At 38.6% G+C, this 24,622-nt stretch overlaps 1 protein-coding gene and 1 long non-coding RNA gene across 19 annotated transcripts in view; both read right to left on the bottom strand.

Moving 5' to 3' along the window:
- The window catches only part of EHBP1 (EH domain binding protein 1), a 211,138-nt gene that overhangs the window by 120,091 nt on the left and 66,425 nt on the right, over positions 1-24,622 (bottom strand). For 14 of the 18 annotated variants that reach the window (XM_027663003.1, XM_027663002.1, XM_027663020.1 and 11 more), the window contains exons 6-9: positions 10,885-11,066; positions 9,175-9,314; positions 3,069-3,173; positions 2,235-2,357 (exon numbers count right to left, since the gene is read on the bottom strand). In XM_027663003.1, the coding sequence (XP_027518804.1) occupies positions 2,235-2,357; positions 3,069-3,173; positions 9,175-9,314; positions 10,885-11,066 (550 nt within the window). The remainder of the gene's footprint in view (positions 1-2,234; positions 2,358-3,068; positions 3,174-9,174; positions 9,315-10,884; positions 11,067-24,622) is intronic. The other 4 variants (XM_027663019.1, XM_027663011.1, XM_027663012.1 and 1 more) reach the window with 1 other exon arrangement.
- Positions 12,582-22,816, bottom strand: LOC113956417. The gene is made up of 3 exons (XR_003530844.1): positions 22,806-22,816; positions 22,458-22,465; positions 12,582-12,675 (listed from the first exon to the last, which is right to left on the bottom strand). It is a non-coding gene; the product is annotated as an uncharacterized LOC113956417 (long non-coding RNA).

Raw genomic sequence — 24,622 nt, 5'->3', positions numbered from 1 at the left:
CAGTGCTTCTCAGAGGTGTCTGAGGTGAACAGAAGAATCCCTGAGGAGCCACTAATCATACAGTAAAAGCTTTAAAAATGCCACACCAGATGTCCCGCTCTTTGCCTGATAGCCTGGAAGCCCTCAGATCTTCCAATCTGCTTTAGTGTTCCAGGAAGACACACTATTGTCACATGAGCCTGACAGAAGATGCATCCCTCCCAAATAAAAAAACATCTTATGACACATTGGGAAGAATCTAGTGACACCCTGTTTGTCACAATCACTGTCATGTTATTGTACGTTGACTGCTGCATGACAGCGACAGTGCGTGGGAGGAATATTTGGTACACACACACCCAACTCAGCACTGCTGCCCACAGCTGTGAAGATGAGACCCAACAGTCTGATCAGAGACAGACCCAGAAAAATGGAAAAGTGTTGACGACTATGACTGAGGATGACAGTATAGGCTAGAAGTCACCAAAAGAACCAGAATCAACTGAAAAAATACATGCCCGTCGATCACTGAGAGTGTGTTAGGAACATAAGCTGGCTGCTGTTTTGGATGCAGGTTGCTCATACTGAGCTTGCCATGAGGTATCAAGCTACTCCAGTGCTAAGAAACAACACCAGTTTATAATTCTCTGTCCCTAAAATGAGAAAGAGCTGAGTCTTTAGTCCCCTGTATTTTGTGACCACAACACCCACTGCTTTCTGACAGAAAAGGTTCCAGGGCTCTCTCTGGAAAGGAAAGAAAAGCTGGGTTTGGGGGACAGCAGTTTAGGTAGGATGGGACTCGTACTGCTTTCTCCATGGAGAAGGGAGCTCTTCTTTCTAGAGCAGAGAAAGGAGAAAGGAATATAGGCTGAGTCTCTTAGAGCAAGTTGTGTGTGGACTACTAGATGTGCGAAAATAGGTGATTTATATTCCTAGTTATTCTGCCTCCTTCCATGATCCTAAGAGAATTCACTGTCAAGGAAAAGACGGGAAACAAAGCCAAAGATTAGGACACCAGAACCTAATCCATAGATATTGGTACCTACAAAGATGAAACAACTCACTTCTGCAGCTCCAGAAACATCTGACAACTTTATAGGAGGGAGAAGGTGCCCAGGATAGTAACTTTACAGCTTCAATGGCTCAGTACAGAAGACAGGGCAATATCCCTCTTTCAGAAATACAAGCTGTGAGACTACACCACAGTCAAAATATGACAGGACTTGATCACCACCCACATTGGCCTCTGTGGAGTCTGAAGGCAGAAAAACTCTGTTATGAGTAAACATTCAGGTCATCCAAAGAAAGTGAGAAACCACAGGTGGAAACTGCAGCTCAGAAGTGCATCCTCATTAGACCTGGCATTAGAAATCCCATGGCTGCACCCTGGACTGCTCCCACTCACTTCTTCATTGCCATGACAGAGTGGTTTGGTATTTTCTGGAGGAAGAAAAGTCTTGGAGCTTTGAACAGGAAAGGCTGAGTACAGCTTCAAACTTGGGAATTAACTATGAATTGGCTTTTCAAGCAGCTGCAAGCCAGAAGTCACACGTCCAGCAGATGGGAGCCTGCATATCTGGGCATGGAGCTGAGGACAGCAGAGATGCTTGCTGTCCTGGTGCTCCTTTCTGGCCTTACGGCCGAAATCTTATCAGATTAAAAATTTACAGGGGTTGTATATCTCACTCAAATGGAACAAGAATGGGCATGTCAGTCTGGAAAGGGGATTAACACCTAGCATGTGGCACAAGGCACGATGCCAGGAGGCTTAACTGAGGAAGCCATAAAAACATTAAAAAAAAAAAAAGGAAGAAGAAAAGAGAGAAAATTAAATTGTAATAATGAAGATTAGTGCTAACCAAGAATATCTGTGATGCAGTGAAGATTGTAGTGAAGAAAATTATGATATTAGCCATCACCCACGTGGAATAGAGTAGCTTGACAGTGTGTGTTGCTCATTCATACCTCATGAGTAGACTACAAGTAACACACCTGACAGGTCCAAAAGTCTCTGGTTCAGCTAGTAGCCCCCAGTGGCAAATACACAGGATGAGCCTCAATACAAAGCATGAGACTCAAAGGATAAATCAATTTTCCAGTGGCAACTGGATCGCTGCTATTGCTACCTCAGTGCTGCATGCAACAATTCTATTTAATCAAAATAAAATTTTTCATTTGTAGTCCTACAGAAATACAAATCATGTTTCACTAAGCATTTGCAAATAGCGATGAATTAAGTAAAACAAATTCATTACCTTCTACATCGGGGTCTCCAAATGGATTTAATTCTGCTGCATCAGGATCACCAAAAGGGTTTGTGCTGGAGTTGGCCAGGTCTTGCTCCCCTTCATCCAGAAAATTAAGCTTATTGATAAGCTCTACAAACAAGTTAGAACATTGTTTTAATATAGATACAAACTGTTCAACTAATGTATTTGAAGCTCAAAAAAAGCTCCTTGTCAACAGTTCCTTGAAACACTGCACCAGGGTATGGCACGAACTGCACGACTAAATTAACACACTCCAGTAGGTACACCAACAAAGGGAAAAAAAAAGTGAAATGAATGAAACTTCTATTTGCTGATCAGAATATTATGTAACAGAAATAACTACTAAGAAAGTATTTTATTTTCTTCATTAAATAAATGTTGCAGAACATCTAACAAGCTAAATACAGTTATTTTGGTTCTACAAATACATGTTAACTATCGGCAGGAAGTTTTAAATTTTTGGATGTAACATGAACATAAAAGCAGAGAGGGGACATTTTGTCATGTTGGAGAGGTCAGGTATTACTGATTATAAAACTAATGTTTTAGGCTTAGGGTCTGGTGGGGGTTTTTTACTTTTTTTTTTTTTTTAAATTTTTTTTCTTTCTTGTTCATTATCAGATGACAACGGAGCTGTAGCGGAGACAGGCTCTTTCTCTATCATGTTGTTACCTGTTGGATGCACTACAAATTACTGAGAGTCATGCTGGGTGGAAGCACAGAGATAAAACTGACAGCTGAATACAGGCAGGAGTCAAAAGGTAATGGGTCACAGTAAATACAATCAGAAACAGAAAGAAAGGATGAAAGCTCATAGACCTTCAGAGGAACTGGCTGATTTAGCTGAAGGCATATTTGCTCGCTTTATGCAGTCATCTTGATCTTCATCTAAGCTGCTCAGAGCATTCAACTGGTTTACAATTTCTGTAAATAGAAGCCAGTCAAGACAAACGTAAGGCAAGGGCATTTAATGAAACAGAAGTGGAACGAACACTGTTACTAGAAAGAGAGAGAGCGAAGGAGAGGGGGCAAAAGAGAAGACACTTAGAGTTAATTAAAAGAAGAGATTTAGAACGAGTCCTTACAATTATATAACTACAGCAAAGTACCTGTGTAGGTGCTTCAGTGATAATTTAATGTGAAACCCAGTTAACAGACATAAACAAAACCTATATTTTTGATGTCAGCAACAGTAATTAGTTTTATGAGGACGAGTATGCACATCAGTTCAAAACTTAGATCCATGTACTAGATACAATTTAAAGACTTTTCCTGCTTGTGAAGAAAACCTGTATATTAAAACATTGTCAGTCAACACAAAACAGGCCCAGAACAATTTACCTCCCTCCCAAACTCTTAAGGGTACAGAAAACTAATATATACAACATACATTTTAAATATTTTATTTATTTATACACATACACTGATTATTTAACATTTACAATTAGTCACCATTAAATTCTGATCTATGACAAGCTGAATTTATCTAAGTAGTTCTAAAATATATGATCAGTATTGTGCCATGAGAACGTAAACTGAACGTATGGATGTTGGTTGAATTTTCAACTGTCATGCTATGTAAGTAACACCTTACTGTTTGGTAAAATCCTATTTCACCTTCTGTCCATAGTGGAGAGGTCTGAATTGCCATGAACTAGTAATTTTTAAAACATATTAAAGTTTAATTATAACCAAGTTGTTGATGCCTCCACAATTCTGGAAGGAAAGAAAAAAAAAACAACTAGGTCTTAGTGGCTTATGGCCCAAGGGGAAAAATTCCTCTCTGAGAGTGCCCTAATGCAGTCCCATCCTCAGAATCTGACAAATGCAGCTTCTGTAGTAATGGGGACTGAGCCTGAGGCATGTCTGAGAGATATCAGGCACAGGTTTCTGTGGAGAGGGGACACCAGTACTCATCCTTCCAGCTGACAAAAAGGCTGGAGAAACCTGTGCAGAAGAGATGATCCTGCTTGTTGAATATCACTGCCCCACTAAGAGTCTTTTCCATCTCCTATTTTTTCCCAAGGAAATAAAGGGATGATGTCTTTGGGTGTCACCAGTGAAGTCAAAGCTATGTAGACACCTTTACTGCACCTTTACTTCTCGAGCCAGTCATTCTTGTATTTCCTTTACACTTCGATTTCTTGTGTACACAAAAAGCTACTTCTTAGCACGACTTTTAGTTCGCTGCTGTTTTAAACTTTTTCTCATCTGGCTTTTGTTTGAGAAAGCAAAAGTTCACCTTTATTTGCTGAACTAGTTTCAGGGAGTAAAATATCAAACTGAGGTAAAAATTGAGTAGCATCATAACTGTGCCAACTCATGTGGGTGCCCACAGCCACCCAGAACTTCCTGGCTGAGGGGGCTTTTTCATGCTTTTTCATAGTTGACACTGACACCATTCCTAATTTCATGCCTTCATGGACAGCACAAAGAACCTGAAGTCCAAACCAGTCTAGAACCTGAAAATATTTCCGTCATATGGTCAAAAATTTCCTCGTCAAATTCAAACTGCTTTACAAAGATATGCCAATATGCAAATTACCAAGAAAAATTATCTACTCTGCCAATACCTATCGGATGTACTATATGCTCACAGTGACAAACCATCAGCATAATTCCTCTGTAACACACCTTCTAACTGTTCCTGACCTTAAAGCACAAATCTACTTACATGTGATTACACTTCTATCTGTCTACACAGAGTTAATTCAACCATCCTCAATGCCTTATTTTTACCTCCGACAAACAAGACTGTGATCCTAAAAAATAACACCAAAACTGCCCCAAAACTTAGCTTTCTCAGTGTAAAATCATATATACACCTTAGAGATCTGAACAATACAATACTACCTTCTGCGAATTTTCAAGACTCAAGATACACAATGGAAAATACCTTCCTGTACTCAAATAAAACAGAGCTGACCTCATAAAACAGTAGTACTAACGAATTACTAGTTTAAAACAGGCTGAGATGCTGACATGATTTACAATCTATTATGACAGCATGTGAAAAAAAAAAACCCAAAACAATTACAATTCAGTTTTTATTGTCAGAAAATAACAAATTAAGTTCAGAGCTTTAAAAAGAGTGAGTTCTTTGATGTGGTCTGAATCATCTGGTCCTATCTGCCAACCTAAACACCCATATGCACTACAATGTTTCTCATTACAATATTAAATGGTTTATGTAATATTTTGGAGTATGGAAATGGTAGGTTGGAGATTTATATCCTATATTATCTTTTATAAATCTCATTATCTACAAACATACATTAGCTTGTTCTACAAGTATGTCACATAAATCACTGGTTTGGATTTTGATTTTTTTTTAATTCTTCTCTCTTTCTTTTTTTTTTTTTTTTTTAAAGCAGCTTGGTGATCCTGACAAAAAAGAGTAAACGTATCACAAGTTTACTTCAGAGGGATGGTTTTGCAAATTGCAAGAAAGGGTTACACATATTGCTGTCCAGAAGCCTGCTCTTGAAACATGCTGGGATTCAGACTCCTGTAATAGGTAGCACATGGGTATGTTGCTGATTCCATGTGGTGCCTCAGGACAGTCACTGTGCTCCTGGGCAGATGGAGCAGCAGGCAACTATTAACTTCAGCATGAGGCTCTAAGTAGCAATTAAAACATTAAGAGAAGCAACATATTTATTACTACCCTGTTTGTGAGTTATGAGGTACATTTCCTCAGGTATGTTGGGATGCCTTGTCTTCAACTGAAGACTAAGGACAGGATAATTCTGGGAGGTTTAAATCCATCTATATTAACAGTGTAGAAACAAAATATTTGAAACTAAATTCATGGTGACAAACACAATTTTCAGCTTCACAGAAAGCAGAACAGCCAAGTGGATATACCGCTTTTACACATGAAAAATTTAAACATGAATGACTGGGAAAGAAGAGGAGAAAAGCCTGAGATGGAGGGGGATTTCTTTAAATTAACATAGTACTTAAAAAACATCTTTCAGTCTGATCTTAAGGTCAGTTGAAGTGGCAACAGCTCCCATGTTGACCACACCAAATTCCACAGTGCTTTTAAGGTCAGTCAGAATTGCACCACTTATTTCACAGCTGAAGAAAACAGGAGCACAGATACCTACTCAAAGTTGAGCAACACATCAAGGAAGAGAAGCAGCATTTCCTAACTCGCCTGCACCATCTAGAGCCCCATACAGCAGATTTCCCTTGTTCTCCTAGCAGTGGATATAAATGTTCACCTGTAAAACTGTAACTTTGGGCCCAATTAAAAAAAAACCCCACAAACAAAAACAACAAAACTTTTGTACACCGCTAGAAGGAACAGTGTCTGTGATAAAAGATTTGCAGCACCTCTTGCAGCTGTACGTTGACAATGACAACTTTTAAGTCATCAAGTCATCCATTGCTTCTGTGAGAAAACCTTGAGCCAAAGGTAGGAGAACAATCCCTTCTGCTTTTCTACTTGAACTTAACTTTTTCAAAGCTCAGCTGCAAACGTTAACCATGTAATGCTCCCATGGTTCCTGTGCAGTGTTATACCCATTTTACAGTTGGGAAAACAGGCGCACCGAGGTGAGGGATTTGCCACAGGGAACTCTGAGTCAGTGAAGCATTCCGGCTCCTTGTTGCCAACACCCAACACAGCAGCAGAGGAGAAAACGTTGGTAGCAGCAAGCTTTCAAAAGGGTTATGTAACTTCCTCAATTAACTTTATGGCATTGTGTGAACACTATTTTTGAAAGAAATTTTAGAAAGAGTACTTCGCTACATCGGCTTTGTTACATTTCCTTCTCAATTTTTCTTATAAATTTCTCCATTTTCTTCTAAATTTCCTCCTGTTTTTCTACAATGATTCCAACCTCTTTCTCCCTTGGTTCCTCAGCTCTTCTCCCTATGCATTATTAGTTTTCCCCATTCATTACATTTATTACAGACGTCATTCCAACTGCCTATGAAATCAATCTCGAACACATGTTGAAATAGATACTTTACAGTTTATTTATTAATGTTTACTTACTGCCCTATATTTTATGTTCTCCCACTTGCTTGGGAAACTACATGCACTCATTCCCCTTCAACATCCTTCTCCTTGTCTAAGGTGGGAAAATGCAACTCAGCTACTGTAGCCAAAATAAGAAGAAAAATCCAAGGTTGACATTTCCCTCCTCAGGTTTCCTTAATGATTCATCTACAAAAAAACCAACCCAACCCTCCCATCTTGTATCATTGGAAAACAGTATCAGAACAGGCTGAGCAACGTGCAGAAAAAGTGTATTTCAGAAGTATTTCAAGTAGGAATTGTACTGTTTGCTTAGAACAGATAATTTTGGCCTTTCCAACAACAGATGGAAAAGCTGAAATGACTCCAAAACAGCTTGAGCGAGGACATTGTGTTGCACATCAGACAGCTCCTCCTTCCCCATCTATCTCCAGGGATGTTCACTTCATAGACAAAGGATAGTGGACTAGTCTAAACTTATTACTTGTTCAGGGGTCATTTGTTGGCAAAATCAATAAAATTGAGAAACAAGAACTGATGCTTTTCAGCTGCTGTTCTTCTGCATGCGGGTTTTCTGTAGCAGTCCTCAGTGCAGTATCCAGGCAGATCTCAATAAAACTCTTGTGCACAGTAGTTTCTATAGACTTTAAATTGCCTCTCCTTTATTTGCCCTTCTCTGATTATCCCATGGGGCCTGATGAACACGTCGGGTTTCGTTTGGTGTTCTGATCTGAAATATTCTGGTTACACTGGGAAAGGAGTCAACTCTGCAGAATAATTTCAGTGTGACCAGACTGGTATATCACTGCTCCCTGACCAAGAGTACATTATCTTGGTCTCTCAAATATTTCATTCTGGGCTTTCCAATCTGTTCTGTGCCAGACACATAGAGCATAAGTAAAGATTTGGTCAGGGTACAGATGTTTAATTGAATATGTAAAGCATAGAGAAAACATATTTGCATCCTTTCACAACACTAAATGTAACTAAGTAATAACTGCTTCAGGCTGAACCTTTTGATTGCAACGAAAGCTCAAAAAGAAGTGATGAAAGCAACGTTTCATAACACCAAATCAATGTTCCTCTGAATTTTCAAGAACAGATTTGACAATTCATTTCTCTGCTCGGGATACTCTTGCCCACCTTAGAGAAGGATCCCTTTATTTCAGATATTTTTAAAAAGCACTGGAAGTTACGAAGTCTGGCACCAGAAGTTAATTTTCTTTTCCTGATTCTTTACACTAAGAGCTCCTACAGAACTCACCTGGAGCAGTACTACATACTGATCTCTACCAACAATTTAACACCATCTCATCCTGATCTGACTTGCATCGATTAGTTCAGCTATCCTGGACACACTAAGCATTTTCATCAGCAATTCAAATGTGGTTACACTATCTCACTTCAAACAACCTTATTTTCAAATTCCATTCAAGTCCTTTAACAGACTCTCAATTTCATTTCCATGAGACACCCCCCACAAAAGGCAGAAGTCTGCTGCCTGGAATTGCCATGTTATTGAGCAGAACCTCAGCATCTGTCCATGGCACAACTCATTTCGCAGTTATTCTTATAAACTGTCTTCATTATTTCACTCGAGCCTATCCCTCTTGTCTTCTCACTCACTGACCCTTTTCCTCTGCTTTTTCTATTCCTCTGTTCACACTGGTTCTTTGCTTTCCAAAAATACCACCTACTTAGTGCATTCTCTCCCAAAACCAGCACATACATGCAGAAATCAATGCTCTTACATTCACAAATATTAAACTTTGTTGAGTTATGGATGAGTTCCTCTTCAATCAAGCTACCCTAAATTTTGTTTTGTTTGGTAGGGGTTTTTTTTAAAGTTAAACACAAATAAGAATAAAACTCATGGAAAACAGCTGACAATTAGTAAAGGAAACTATAATTTACCATGCCTGTGGCAAAACCAACCTGTAATTTTTGCAGCCTTTTCCTCTTGATTCACTCTGTTTTCTTCATCTTCTTCATTGTCTTCCTCAAAATCATCTAGATTACCAATATCAGCTTGTTTCATACTCATCAAACTAGCCAGGCTTTGCATGTCTTCATCCCTAAATAACAAATTTCATATCAAGCATTAAAATGCGGCCTGTTAATACCACATCTGATACTACCACATTATTAAAAATTCTTTAAATATTTTGATGTTTTCTTCAGAGAGGTCTATGATCTCAGATCTGATCTTGAATATAGTGAAATAACAAAATGAACACACCCACGTATATTAATTTCTGAAGGGAAAGTTTTCTATTAACACATTTCTAATGACTAAAAATAATACTGCCTTGCATCAAGAGTCAATTTAATGAATGCTTCCTAAAATTTTAAACGAGTCCAGATAGGCTGATAAATGCTTCTCTGGTCTGCTTTGGTTAAAGTGAAAATGCTTGCCCAGACCTACTGTCCATATGTTGCATGCAATACCTATCGCTACATTCATTTATAACTCTTGATGCTGTTATAGAAATTAAAATTCCTTTTCTAAATATCTGAAATCATCAACAAGATAAAAAAACATTAGTAGGACAGTGTCTATTTACACATATTGGAAACCAATGCTTTCACAAATAACAGCTTTTTCAGGTCCCTGGTTCAGGGCAGTATGAAAGCACTGCTGGTAACTTACAATCTACCTGACTTACAGTCTTCAGCCTGAAATGTGAAGCTGCATGTGAGCTTAAATGGATCAGCTTTTACATATTATGGCCTCAAAACCCACTAAGAGCCTAGTATAGCTATTCACTGTATAGTTCACAGATGCTGGTTGTTCAAAAAAAGGGGCTATCAGATACTGATTTGTTCCATTCTCATTTTCAGCTGCATTTTAACCATGTTAAATCACAAGCTAAATACTTCAAAGCATCATCCTTATATGATATGTCAAGATGTGCATCACAACAGGTTAATCAGTGAAGGGAAACAGTAATAGTAATTAATAGTAATTAATGCATCTGTGGCTTTCAAAGCATGCAGACAAAAAGCAAATGTATGTTTTAACAAGGCAGCCTGGAAAGCTGCTCATGCAGCATTTTTGAGGTATGGTATTGCAGTGGGCAGTGTCTACAAAATGCATTCAGAATATTGAAAGCTGGAAGTAAACTGTTACTCTTTTGGAGGGAAAAAGAAATTTGAAAAGAGGCAGAAGAACTACTAGAGCAGTAGTTTCCCCATCCACCTGCCATTCTCACATTGCCATATTCTAGGAAAAAGGATGGGTGATAAACAATCCTTTCTCCATGCACATGAAGTTGTCAACATTTGACATCTGGAATCTGACAGAAATTGCAGGAGAGGTTACAGGATCTGCAAAATCAACCTGTAACCTCTGCCCTTCAAAAGCCATTGAAAGAAGGGACAGAACCAAGTGAGCAAGTCAAAGGAGTGGTAATCAGTGCACAAGTGATTTCTCTCTGAAGAACACAAGACTGAAATCAGAGTAAGAAATGACTTTTACCCAGTCAAGGAACTAACTACGGCAGGAATGATAAGTATGCCAAAGGATTCTCTCAAATTCTGCCATTCTATACAGAAAGAGCTCTTTATCCAAAGAATTCTTTGAAAAGTAACACAAAGCAGGTTATCTGGCTTACAAAAACACCCAACCAAAAAACAACAACTTACGTGGCTTTTCCTTCCCTCAGGAAAATACAAGATAACGAGAACTGGAGTGTGGCAGATACCACTTTCTTAGACAAAGGCTTGAATTTTAACCTGACATCTGTCTGTGTAGGCATGGGGCTGGCATATTGCTTCATGTTGATGCTGCTGGTGGCAAGTGCTTTTCTACGTCCAGAAGGAGATTCCTGAAAGCAAAAGAAAAAAACAAAACTAATGTAAAAGGTCTGTTACACTAAAACCTGCACGTGCACAAAACAAAAAATACACTTATTAAACCTGTCATTCTTTTTTTCAATTACACAGGCAGTGGACATTGTTATGGCCCTATTTAGAGACAGAAAACCATTTCTTAAAATAGGTCAGCCACTGATGGTGGTGCATCTTTCTTAGTGCAATTGAAAAAAAAAAAAAAGGTTGTTCATTATGGGTAGTGGTCTTCCATATGCAATCCTATGTCATTAATGACTTGAGGCTGAAGTAGCATCCACAGCACACATCCTTTCAAACTAGTGGAAATATATTTCGTTTTCTTCTTACAGCAAACTGGAGTAGTTTTGTCCAAACTTGAATAGTTCTGGATTATGACTTCCAGCCTATGGAAATCATGGGTTTCAACCATGCATATATTTCTTTATGCAATGGTATGAGCTCATCTAGATTGTGTTCAATGTTTAAATGTAACACCTGAATATTTTTCAAAGCAGTGGTATTCTCATTAGTGTTGTACATGCACTATAAGGAGTGACAGGTTTCTGAAATTAAATTTGACAGATCTTCCAAAAATACTGATAAAAATTTTGCAAGGAAAAAATAAAGAGCAAGAAAAGAGGAAAATAAAAGCCAAAGTTTTATTTGAAAAGCCTGAGTTGTATTTCAATATAAAAGTGTTGCCCATGGTTTAACAATTCAAACAAATTAATCTCAAATGCATCTAAGAATCTACTCTCCTGTTCCATCTAATAACGGCAGCAAAAGAATGACTGTATGCAATAAAAGCTCCAGTAACAAAAAATAAAACAAAAAAGCCCTGCTGTTAACTCTTTTGAAAAACGTTCTCACAATAAGACTACATTTTACTGCAGTTGACAATTTGTGTTGAATAAAGAATACTAATTCAATCAAAACATTCAAGCATCCTTTTTCAAAGTACTTGACATTTCCGCCCAGTAGAATAAGTCAGAATGTAATATGTCATCCCCAAAGAATACCTTGTTTAAAAAACTAGCCTTATCTGACAGATTATGCACAGCAATATTATACAGAACTATTAGTGCATGTAGATACCTTATGAATGAATTTCAAAAATGCATCAAACACTTGAGAAGGATTTAGGCCCTCTCAGAAGAAATACTTAAGAATATGCAAATACTCTCAGCTGAATCAAGTTGAACAGATGCGACTCTCACAAACAATACAAGTGCTCTTTCCCCGGCTGAAGCTGCCAATCAAAGAGCAAGATTAGGGTCCGAGGTTCTGACAATGTGTAAAATGGAAAGTACGATCAGGGAGTTCCAATGATTACACAGGTCTAGGCAACAATAATCTGTTATTGTATCATACCTTTAGAATAACCAACATCACAGCTCGTTATACCCAATGCAAGGTTTATTGCAGCGCCCGTTCAGAGAGCAATGTGAGGGACACGGAGTTTCTTTTGGGCATGTTCTCCAGGTCAAGGTATATAAACAGTTTGTATCTTAACAGCAACACTGTGTCTCACCTAAAAAATCCACTGCACAGGCTTGAAGGGTAATGACCTTTCCCAAATATTTGTTCGCGAAGACTGGACATGATCTTAACAGCAACTTGTTTCATAAAGCTAAATTTTCAATATCCATACTGTTGTGTAAAAATGGTGGTCAAGGTGAATACAAAGTTTGCCTAAACCTCCCCTAGTTTTATTTTTTTCAAATGTATCCTTAAAGAAAGCTGGCATATATGATGTGGTGTGCAAGTACTTATGCAACTGGCATGGTAAAAACTACTTATCCACACTGGTGCCCGTGCTCTTCTGCCAAACAGAACAGGAGCAACCAGAAATTAAGAAGTAACTTGGAGCCCAAGGGGGCAATGGGTACAAGTTGCACCAGGAGGTTTCATCCTTATGTAAGACCAACATCTTTTACAGCAAGAACAATCAATCACTGAAACAGTCATCTCAGGGACATGGCAGAGTCTCCACTGCAGAAGGTTTTGAAGATGTAACTAGACAGGGTGCTAGATAATCTCATGTAGTCTCCCTGTCCCGTAAAAGGTTAGGCCAGATGATCTCTCTGGGTCCCTTCCAAGCTGAGCTGTTCTACAGTTGCATGATTCTAACTTGAATGTACCTGTACCTGCAGCCAGGCCAAGGGAAAACATTCCACTGCTGGCTATAATGATTAGGAAACATTTGTTACACTTTGGACTCGAGTCTCCTTTGAATCCACTGGGACGAGCTTATGCACAAAAACCATTTATACCCTAGCTGGTTTTAAAATCTGTATTACAGTATCACATTTCTTCTTTTTGAAATTATAGTTAGTAACATTAACTCAATTGCATGGAAAGACTCTTCATTTGTTCCTTATTCCAAAATTATATAATTAGGTTTTCCTTAAAAAGTTATTTTTTTTTTCTTTTCATCAATTAAAATACCCCCATAAATATCAAATATATGTACACCTAAGAAGATCTTAGACAACAAATTTTACAAGATCTTGGGTAGTTGATGTTGTTAGTAAGATGTTGATCTTACTAAGATCAACAGATCTTAGACAGAACAAAACATAAACGTGGCTACTTGCTGCCAGCCTTCCAGATGAATGGCTGCTCAGCCACACCATGCCTGTATTCTGAAGTACCCTTCTCACTTTGACTATAAAAATCACTTTTCAGCAGCTGTGAACACCCCAATTCAATAAAGGTCTAGATTTACTTCCTTGTGTAGCTATCAACGCCTTTTCAGTGCTGGCTCACCTGTTACATGCACCCTACCTTACAACAGCAACACACAGACCTCCCACAAGGTCCCGTGGGGGGAGCATTGTAGGAATACAAATACACTTCAGTGACTCCGAATAAACAGGTGTATTTGGGGGCAGAGCTACTTTCACTTCTTACAAACACATCATCATCTTATCTAATAATTCAGATGTCACCATGTCTTTATCAAAGTGATCTTATTAAAGAAGTCAAAGCAAACAGGACAAGACAATCCAAATTCCAGTTCAATGGTGATTCTGAAGTGAAGAAAAAGAACATGGCATTAAGCTTGGAAGCATCCAAAAGCTGGACACAAATATATTTTGGAATAACATCAAATTACATTTTCACTTAATATCTACTTATTGTATTAATGATCATTTTATCCTTTGCAGCTTTGGATTATCTGGATCAGAGAACGCATAAGAGACATGAATCAGGAAGAGGTAAAGTTCTCCCAGTGAAGATGATCTTCAGTAATTCATTCTGAAACCTTCTGGAGTTATCTGGTGTAGAGGAAAAGGGACACAAGAGTGCAGGTAGCAGTGTGCCGGTGCAAAGGGAAGAAGTCAGCCATGTGCAAGATTTTCCTACCACTACATATCCTGACATGCTGAAAAGAATAAGATACACTTGGCAATCGAGTTCAGTCTTCCTAAGAAATGAATCTATTACATATTTTTGTGGGACACTGACAGCGGTTGGCTTTCCAGGATCCAACTGCCTATAAAAATTCAAATTTGTAAGTTAATCATACGAAAAAAACCAACCAAACCCCCAAAATCCAAACAAAAATAGACAGTCCCTGACCTTTCAAGTTTTGTTTTGCTTCACGTGCAAGTTTAAATACGTACTTCTACTCTCCCAGAAACTGAAGTGTATTAGAAGTGTTGCAACGTTTTCTCCTTTTAAGCTCTACAGGTTTGGCCCTACGTGGTTTTAGCTACATAAGTATAGGAGGGAAAACTTCTTTTTGCCCCTGAAAAGAATATTCTCAAGGTGCTAAGGTCCATGACTGATTTCATAATGGATTGTGCTTTCTACTCTGACACACAACCAACTTCTAAAAAATTGTCTTTAAATGTCAGAACACGCTAATAGCCACTTCTTACAAAGATTGTAACATTTTCCTCAAAAAAACATACATGCTTCGTATAATACAATGAGTTACCCCAAAACTACAGAGAAATGTTCTTGTAGAAGAATAAATAATTCTTAAATTAGCAGAGACAATATAATCCAAGAGAAATACCTATTGCAGGAGTAGACAGAAACGGCTCAGCCGTAGGCTGGAATGAGTTATTCCAAAGAGAAGCACACTTTGGTAAGATACTGAATAAATAACAGCCATTTAACAGTAAAAGTCTGATCTGGTATTACTTGTGTCTCGTATGAACATGTGGAGTTTTGTGGATGGTAAAGCAGGAATCTCAAGGCAAATATTTTAATTGCTCAACTTTTCTGCTTTTGACTATATAATCAGAGTTTAAAATGTGTAAGGCTCAGTTATGCCTCCAGGTATTTTACATGCATGTGACTGCCAGAGTTGCCACATCCCGTTTTGTGAAAGGTGCATGAAAAAGTCAATTTTGAAGTCACAAGAGGGAAACAATTCAATGTAATAATACGGAGAGGTGACAAAATAAAGCACAACTATAAAGGTGGAGTTCATTCTCTAAGAAAACAGCAATTTGGAAACTCTTTACTTTTTAAGAAAGGCAATGTTTTATGCAAATAAAATCAACTATGATATCTGAAAGTCACAGAAAGACAGAAGATAATACACAATGCCAGTAAAATACAAACACCTCAATGTTATCTTCCACTCAGACATCCTACTGAGACTGAGAATGGGCAGTGTTGGGTTCATGGGAATACATGGAATACTGGTTAATGATCTTTTTTTTGTCGTTTCTTGTTTGTTACTGTATAGTTCTGGCAAGAGAAACAGCATACCAGAAGAAAAACAAAAAGTGCCATTATTTTAGAAATCATCAATAAATGATTAAAAAAATAACTACTTAGCAGAAACTATGGCAGCCTATCTCCTTGCATAATTAGAATAATGGCTGTGCTGGGGCAACGAAAGACTCTGAGATACCTGCATATTATTTACAAAGTACACTATTCACAAAAGTTGTCATTGTAATTTACTTAAGAGGAATAAAACCCACACATAAACACGTAGCAATACTTCTCCATAATACTCTCCTATGTTGGGAAATTTCTGCTTTTGTATCCTAGGCTTTTCTGTCACAAGCAGCTTCACTCCCTTGACAGACTCCTCCTCCTACTCCCGTAGTCCCTGAAATCTCTCAAATATACACCATATTTTGGGTGAAATAACCCTGTCTGGGAACTACACCAAGCTGTATCAGTTGTTCCCAGCTGGCAAAACAGCAGGATGAGGCATGTGGCTTGGTCTGCACTATACCCACTGGGTGGTTGATACTTGTGCATACTGATACTTTAGGAAACCTAGCAAATTATTAATATCTGGAATAATAATAAGAGCTCAAAGCTGGCAAAACAAAAATTAATATAAAAAATAGAAGGACTTCCCAATACCCTGGAGTACTTTGATTTCTGAATTCAGACAAAGAAATATGTAGAGCAAGCAATACTAAGTAAGTCAATAGTAGTTGCATTCCTTTTTTTGTACAGAAGAATATTTTTGTAATAATGAATCCAGGTAGCTCCCAATTTCTAAGCATGCTGTTTGTGTCTGTACAGACTTTAAAAACATTGTCTTCTCAGATACCAACAGAAGTGCAATTCACTGGCACCATTAGGGAGACAAAATTAAGTCAATCAGAAACTACACAGCTGAGAGTAGTTCAGGGCCAGGCTCAGATGAGCTCCCACTGCAGAGGAGCACCTGGCACTCAGGTCTGCTAAAGCCTGGAGACCTACAGACATACACAGAGACAGATTGCAAACAGGGTTTCAAATAGCTATGGATGGTTTTTCATGGAACAATCCCCAACACTACCCCTCTCCAGCATTTTAAGTTACTTCCACAAACCCTCAAATGAGCATCATGTTACAAATTCTGGGTCTAGAGAAGGAAAAATTAACATTGGCCAAACTGCAGTCAGTTCAAATGAAGCCAATGAAGCTGCATTTACTGTCACAGCTACAGGACCAGACCCACTTATCACACAATTTTTTCAATAAGGCAACCACACATTATTCTCTGCCACAACACTCCTGACTCTGAGCAGTGTGAGACATCCCAAAAATGACTATACAGTAAGTGTCACCGTTCCATACCTATCTGCCCAGCATAAAGGAACCATATACCCTGATCTCCTTCTAAAATGAGAACAATGTGAGGTAATGCCATGTACCACGAGCCTTTTCTGGGAATCATCCCCATCTCTCCCTACTAAAGTAGTTCTTTTACAGCAAATAGGACTAAAATACTCTGACTAAGAACTAGGACCAGAGAGCCTGTACCACAGCTATAAAACAAACAGCCTGCTTTTACTCAGAAGACGATGATCACAGATGACAAACACATCACACTATCAAACAGTGCCCAACTCTGTTTCGAATGAAGCAAGTCAAATGAAAGGTCTGAATCCAGACTCTTAATTTAAAGGAGAGATGAATAATGCTGTAATGCAAATTTCATGCAGCCTTCTTTCCTTAAAACGTATTTTTAATGATCCTGTGTCCTGTACTTACCAACTGACTGGCAAGTCTTCTGCGAGGTTAGGTGCAAATAAGTAAGAAACAGCTTTGTATTTTCTGTTAAACTGCCTTCGAGCTTCTAGAGTTACACAGAATCAAAACAATGGCTTGGTTTTGTTCATGGGGTATATTTCTCTGGGTTATTTGGGCTGGGGGAGAGTCCCTCCACAGAAATCAGCAGGATGCATTTTACCTCTGCACACCTGAACTCAGCTTGCCTCTACGGACCTGCAACCCTGCTGAGCTGCAGCCTGTAACCCCCAAGGCTCCAGTGCCCTCCCTTCCATACACATATACCAAGTAAAAACAGGAAAATATTTCCATCCAGCAGAAACTAGATCAAAAAGTACTGCAGTTCTTAATTATTTAGATACTAAATGGTCCCTCTTTAACAGAAATATATTAAGTAATTTGTAAGCACTGTACAAACATTATCCAAAAAGACGTAACTAGGGAAGACAAGGAGTTTTGTAATTGGATATTGTTATTTTATCAAAAAGAACAATGGGGTTTGACCGTCTTTCTTGTAGAAAAGGAAAATGTACATTGTAATATTTTTAGGGGCTGCCTTTTCACCTTTTATAAAAGCAAATGATAAAAAGCCCACAAAGACATGCAGATTTTAAGGAGGAGCACTCTGCTGCAAACTTGGGCAGAAAATAATTGACAAAGCAGTTTTTCTAGCTGTAAAAACCCATTGAGAGGAAGAATGGATTTCACTCTCCTTTTGCTTCAGAATTAAGTGGAGACCATTTTGGAGGAAAGCTGTCCTCTGACACAAGCCCCACCACCCCTACACGCTGCTGGAGGGGGGCCCGGAAGGTTCTCCCTCTCCCGGCGCGGGATCCAGCCCGGGGCTGAGCTGCACGTGCCATCTTGCTTAGATGAAAAGATCACTGCTTCACTGGCAGAGCAAAATGGATCACTACAGAATTTAATTTGGGAGAGTATACAGCAATTAAATGCTAAAATAGACAAGCTACAGGGAGCTCTCTCAACTGGAGAGAGTAAATTAGAAACTATGTCAGTTAAAATAATTTAGACAGGCAGATGGGAGATTTGGAGGCCGAATGAAGGCAGCACGATCTCGGCTGAAAACTTGTCTAAAAGCAAATAATGGTTCAAGGTATCCAGAACATTATTAGGGACTATGATGCATTTGAATGGAGAATTTAATGTTTAAAAAATTCTGCACATACCAGAAAGGTCAAAGCCCTAGACATGAGGGTTGGAAAAGAAACAAAACACTTTTAAAAGTTGAAACAGCTACACTTATTTATAGAAATATATATAAATATAAATACACCCTCCATCCTTGTCAGAACCAAAGCCCTTGTTTCAAACTATTTAGCATACTGGTCATATCTCAGCTTTAGTCTAGAATATTACTTCAAAAATGCCAATATGATGGTTTTAATAGCACATCTATATTGATGAATCATAATACTGGAAGCACCACACATTGTTCCTTACTTAACACAGGCAGGCAGAGATGATAATTTCGGTAAGCAAAGAGAAAACACAACATGCTACTACAGCTACTGTCTTCTTATAGCCCCATGAGATTTCACTAGCACCCCAAGAGACTGAGGTATGTAGTGAAAGGTTCTTTCTGACCAAAATCATACCTGTGGGTGTGCTCAACCAACCTACTGTGGGTAACAACAAACCATTCATCTTCACAGGTTAATCCTTTGCATTCACGGACTCTGGAAATCTCCAAGGATTAACATCAGATAGGAAGTTTAGAAAGTGAAACGATACCTCATACACTGAGGTAATTCATCTACACTATGCAAAATAACACTAAGAAAATTTGGAGGTCCTGTTTCTCTAGCAAAAAGCTTCTTAGACAACTACTTAGACAGATGGCAAACTATGAGCATGGTTAAAATTTTAGTTGAGTAATTTATTAATAGACCATGTATATGAGACAGGTATCCCCTTCTAAAGTAGGCTTGCTGCTTATGAAGGACAACAGAGAAAAATTTACAGGTGAGCTGGATAATTTTAATAAATAGCAGATAACTACTGAACCCTGAAATACTGAACCTTGCAGAGGACGTGGTAACTGCTTTATGTGTCCATTTATATAACCTTAATTGCTTTCTCCTTTAGACTGTTTAGTAATGTAGGAACAACTCCTGAACATTCTCCCACAGAAGGATAGAGGAGATTGATAACTGATTTGAGAAACATTTGTTTTACTATTTGTAGCTTTTTTGCTCTTTCAGATCGCTTTCTCTAGAGATGCTGTGCAAGTTTCTCTTCTTCTATAATGACAGGTTTATATTTACTGTTAGATGCCTTTGATCACCTGCTAAACTCAGTCGGTCCTTATGTTTTATGCAAACACTATTGTAGCTTTGTGAAGTATGTGAATTTTTGCCTGTGTTTGGAGACCTACGGCTTGTGCTGTAGCACTCAGGAACCATGGAATGCCTGACTATCCTGCTTCCCTTAGCAGCAAAAAAAAAAAAGCAAAGCACATCTTTTCCTGCAAAGTCTAGATCCCAACGTGCTGAGCTCATGAACACCCTAATAGTTCTGCTTCCCTTTCACAGCCATTCACACTGTCCTGTTGGGATCACTACCTGGTAGGGACTGTCTGTTCCTTTCCTGTCCCCAAACGCTTCAGCAGTCAGTTGTGTGACCATCTCCCCAGGCCTGCTAAGGTACAGGGTACAGCTGTGTGCAAGTCTGTGTGTGCTACTACATAGTAACCATTAGTAAGCAAAAGCTTTTGAGATTAAATAGTTTTTAGGTAACAAAGGCTATATAAGAGTAACTCCTACTGTAACTCCCATACAGAATTTTTATTTTGCCAGGGATCTGGGCCACAAGCTCATGGAAGCTCAGCTGAAGCTGGCAGAGAAACTTGTTATTACCAACTGGCTGTTTAAATCCTCAAACCTTTCCTCTCAAAGGAGTAGATTTAAAGAAGTCTGGGCTTGAGCTACTGCTGACACATGGCAGGTGAGGCTGGCTGTTGGGAAAAGCACTGCATGCAGGGCTGGCAGTTTGGCAGAAAATAACAGTCCTTCATTTCCTGTGAGCTGTGTGTGCTGAGCTGGATCCCTCACAGCGTGCTGCCTGCCTCCGAGAGCAGCTCCCATGCTCTGCTTCAGCTGGGGTACTTCCACACAGCGTTCCCCCTGGGCTGGGCTCATTTTTCTCCCTGATTTTGAAGGGTTTGTTGTATAACTGTATGGTATTTCTGTAGTTAGCTTCAAAACAAACTAGAAATGCAGATAATTTACCTAATGTTGGAGAAGAAGAAATAGCAGATGTTAAAGGTAGTTCCTAAATTTTCAACTGAAACAGGAGTAAGAAACACTTTATATATGTGACCTCCTCTTTCCAGGGGGAGGACAGGGGAGCTGACTAGATAACCATGACTTTATTTACTGCTCAGCAGCTCGTAACTCCACATTTTTTCATGTATTGCCTAAAGGGACTCACTCTGGTTTTTGTTTTAAAATACTAAGCAATACTTGTAATAATTCTATATTTAAGCTCACCTACTTCAGGTCTACTTTGCCTGACAGAAAGCCTCCATTTTTATGATCCACTCTACTGCTCACCTGCTGTATGCAGAGGTATCCCATGAATGGTGCTACTGGACCTTCAAATAGCTACACAAAGATGTCCATTTAGTGTCCCCTAACAGAAGACAGCCTTTAGAGAAAAATCAAATGTGGGGTTTTTTGTTAAAGAGGGTCAACTAGTTACTTATTTATTGTTGGTTTCAGATGTGAAAAGCCCTTCTGCTGTTTCAAACTTCTTTTCTCTTTCCATTCTAGGCTCTAAATTTTCTTACTCTGTCTTGGTGTCTCTTCAAGACTAATATTCAGACTCTTCGACATTAAAAAGGTGGTTTTGAAATAATACCTCAAGCCCAGCAGTGAATATTTAATCTGAGTTCAATATAATACTGAGAATAGCTGTTGAAAGATCCATAGTTCTGTAGATCAGGCCATGCCTACTTACAAGCCTTGTCCTCAGGAAACAAACACCATGCAGGAAGACACACATGATACAGACCCCAGAATTAACTCTTGATTATTTAAACAAACTTGCAAATGTAAACACATTATTCACCTTCTTTGTAATCTCCAACAAGGAAGCAAGTTTGAGGTAAAACTCATTGAAGAAGAAACAAAGTGAAAAGATTAGCTGATCCGACAACCTTACATACTTTCATTCTTCTTTCCACAGAAAGATTAATTATTTAGCATAGATAAAACCTGTTAAAATGGGATTTGTAAAATACCAGTGTGTCATCAACCAGTTGTTATTATCTGAGCATAACTTCCTAGAGTGAAGGCACAACCTTAAACGACAAAATTTGCAAGGCTACGACAGAGAAAACCTTGTAACAGTGGGAAGGGAACATATTATGACTCTTACGTTATATTGTTTCTGTACTGAAAGTTGGACCTTAACTGCAAAAGCCCCGAACAAATGGCTGAATGGTCTATAATGCCTGATGGCCACATGCTAAACAGTGATGCTCACACTCCAAACATTCTCCTCAGCAGAACGACAGTCTCCAGGTCAAATTATTGATCACACTGGAAATATCTTATGTTTAAGCTAAAAGGCCACTTCAAAAAAGACAGCATGATGTTATTCAAAGTGAACATCTCAGTAATATTACTGGAGCATTATTAAATTCATGACCTGACCGTGCTTTTTATATTCTCTTGCTTGCAGCTTCACTTTAGGCATGAGCCAAAACCACCAAAACACCTAACCACAAGAGGATACAATGCAGTTGGAGAAGTCCCTCAAACTACAGAGAAATTACTGGACCTGCTGGTGCTGTTCCCTCTCCCTGTATTTCCCGCTGCCACCAAAGGGACACACTGAAAGGCCACCACTACTCTCAGCCTTGTGGCTGTGACACCGATCACAACATTCACTCTGGGAGCTGGCTTTCCAAGAAAGTGTCTTCACACCAACAGGCAGTTCTCTTGCCCATGCAACTTCATTACTATTTCTTCTGTCCAAAACTGCAGCTCACTATCAGGGGCAAAACCCCAGTTTTGAGACAACTTTAATATGCAAGTCTCCTCCTAGCTGTTATCTCAGAGTAGTGTGGTTGGCAGGTGAGGATTCCTGTGTGCAGCACACTCCTCTACAGAGCAAAGGAAGGAGGAAAAATATGGGATCTGTGGATGTCACCAGTGTCATACCACTGACAGGTGGTTTGAGTCTGACGTATGTGGGAAGGAGCAGGGGGCAAAGGGTGGGTACAGAACCAGGGCAAAGGGAGGCAGCTGAAAATTCAGATCTGTGTGCAGCTAGAACAGGGGCATGTTCACACATGTCAGACATCTCAGCTGTCACACCCTGTGCACACACAACAGCGAGAATGGTGTATGGTGCAGGTGCAGTTATTTATTTTTATGTAGATATATATATATATATATATAAACAACATGATATACATTTTAACAGCAAGGATAAACATAAAGCATTCCAAAAATGTGTTTCTGCAATAAACATAAAACCTCAAGTTTTTAAAAGCCCATCCATCCCTCCAAATTTGTTTAAATCAGGCAAATAGCTAAATGGATTTCTTCTAACTTTGTAGTTAAAGTAAAATTCACCTCAAGGCTGACAAGCATAAAAAATTTCAGTCAAATGGATGATTTTTTTTTTTTTGTTAAAGCTGCAATAGCCTGAAAACAGGGGCTTGTAATGAAGCTGCCCCATCAACCATAACCACACTGTCACTAGAGCAACACAATCATATTGCCTGTGCAAAGAAGCAATGCATTTAACATTTTCTTCACTGTGTATTATCTATTAGCTGAGTTTGTCAGAGAGATATGTGGCAGTTCCCTGCAATACTTATGAATATATGCCAAGGCATACAAGAATCAATCTATGTCTGCTTCAGCACAGGTTATATTTTAACAAACAACTTAAAAATCTGCCCTTCTTTTATCTGAGGTTTCTGTTAAATGCTGTAACTATCAAGAAATAGAAATAGTTCCAGGCAAACATCTCAGATCTTTCCATTGCTATTCTCTATTACTAATGCACATTACATGTTCAATTCTCCCTTGCTGCTTCTATGAAAAAAGGTCTTGTCAAAAACAGATTTCATTTTTTCTGTGTATGCACAAATTAGTTATGGATGATTAACAAAGCATTCATTCTTTTATTTGCTTTGGCTGAGACTTGATCTGTGTTACATTCATGTGAGGGAAGCACTCAATTTTACGTTGATTAAATATGAAACACTGCACTGTTGATAAAAAGAGTTGTATTCAGGGCTGCATATTATACTGACAAAAGATGCATGTTCTTGGGCTAATAGTTTCTTAAACAAGTTTTTCCAGATTTTTAATTGCAACAAACTTGATACAGCTCTTTTTTTCCTTCTCAGCAAGTACTGGGCAGTGAGAGCTTTATGTCCCAAAGCAATCCGGTCCAGTCTTAACAAACAACAATAATTATTGCATATTGAATGTATAAAAAGGAATTTTCAAATTCTGCTCCACAATTTGATTTCTTTAAGCATTACTTGCATTACAAAACTTTTACCAAAAAAAGACTGCAAAACTAAGTAGGAGAGACAACAAATCATTACTATAGAATTTGTGTTCTATTACATAAAAAATACAACGAAAATAAAGAGGTACTTGAGAAGTCTTATGGAAACCTGTAGCCAGTTGTCACTGAGAACTTAGCCCTGATCTGCTGTTACTGCCTCCAGCTATCACAGGATAACATGTGCGTAAATGCTCATCTCTAAGGCCCATAGATCCCCCCATCCATTAAACACAGTGATATAGAGACATCAAAGATGCACTTTGGTTAAGGAAGGTATTTAGGTGCAAGCCTAACTTCAAGCACACGATCTACTTGTAATTAAATCAAGTTAAAGAAAGCCATATGATTAAGCACCTTGTTAAATTTGGGAACAAATTATTAGCCCTTATAAACCAGGAGATTCTATCTCGGGGTTTACAGCACATGAAGACAAACCCATGCACACAGACACATGCACGTGCGCAGAGCATTATGCAAACTTTTGCAAGAGGGGATTTATTTTTAGTGTAACTAT

The sequence above is a fragment of the Corapipo altera genome, unplaced genomic scaffold (genome assembly GCF_003945725.1).
Source record: "Corapipo altera isolate COAL_440 unplaced genomic scaffold, ASM394572v1 94, whole genome shotgun sequence".
Taxonomy (NCBI): Eukaryota; Metazoa; Chordata; class Aves; order Passeriformes; family Pipridae; genus Corapipo; species Corapipo altera.
This window is presented reverse-complemented; position numbering and strand designations above follow the sequence as displayed.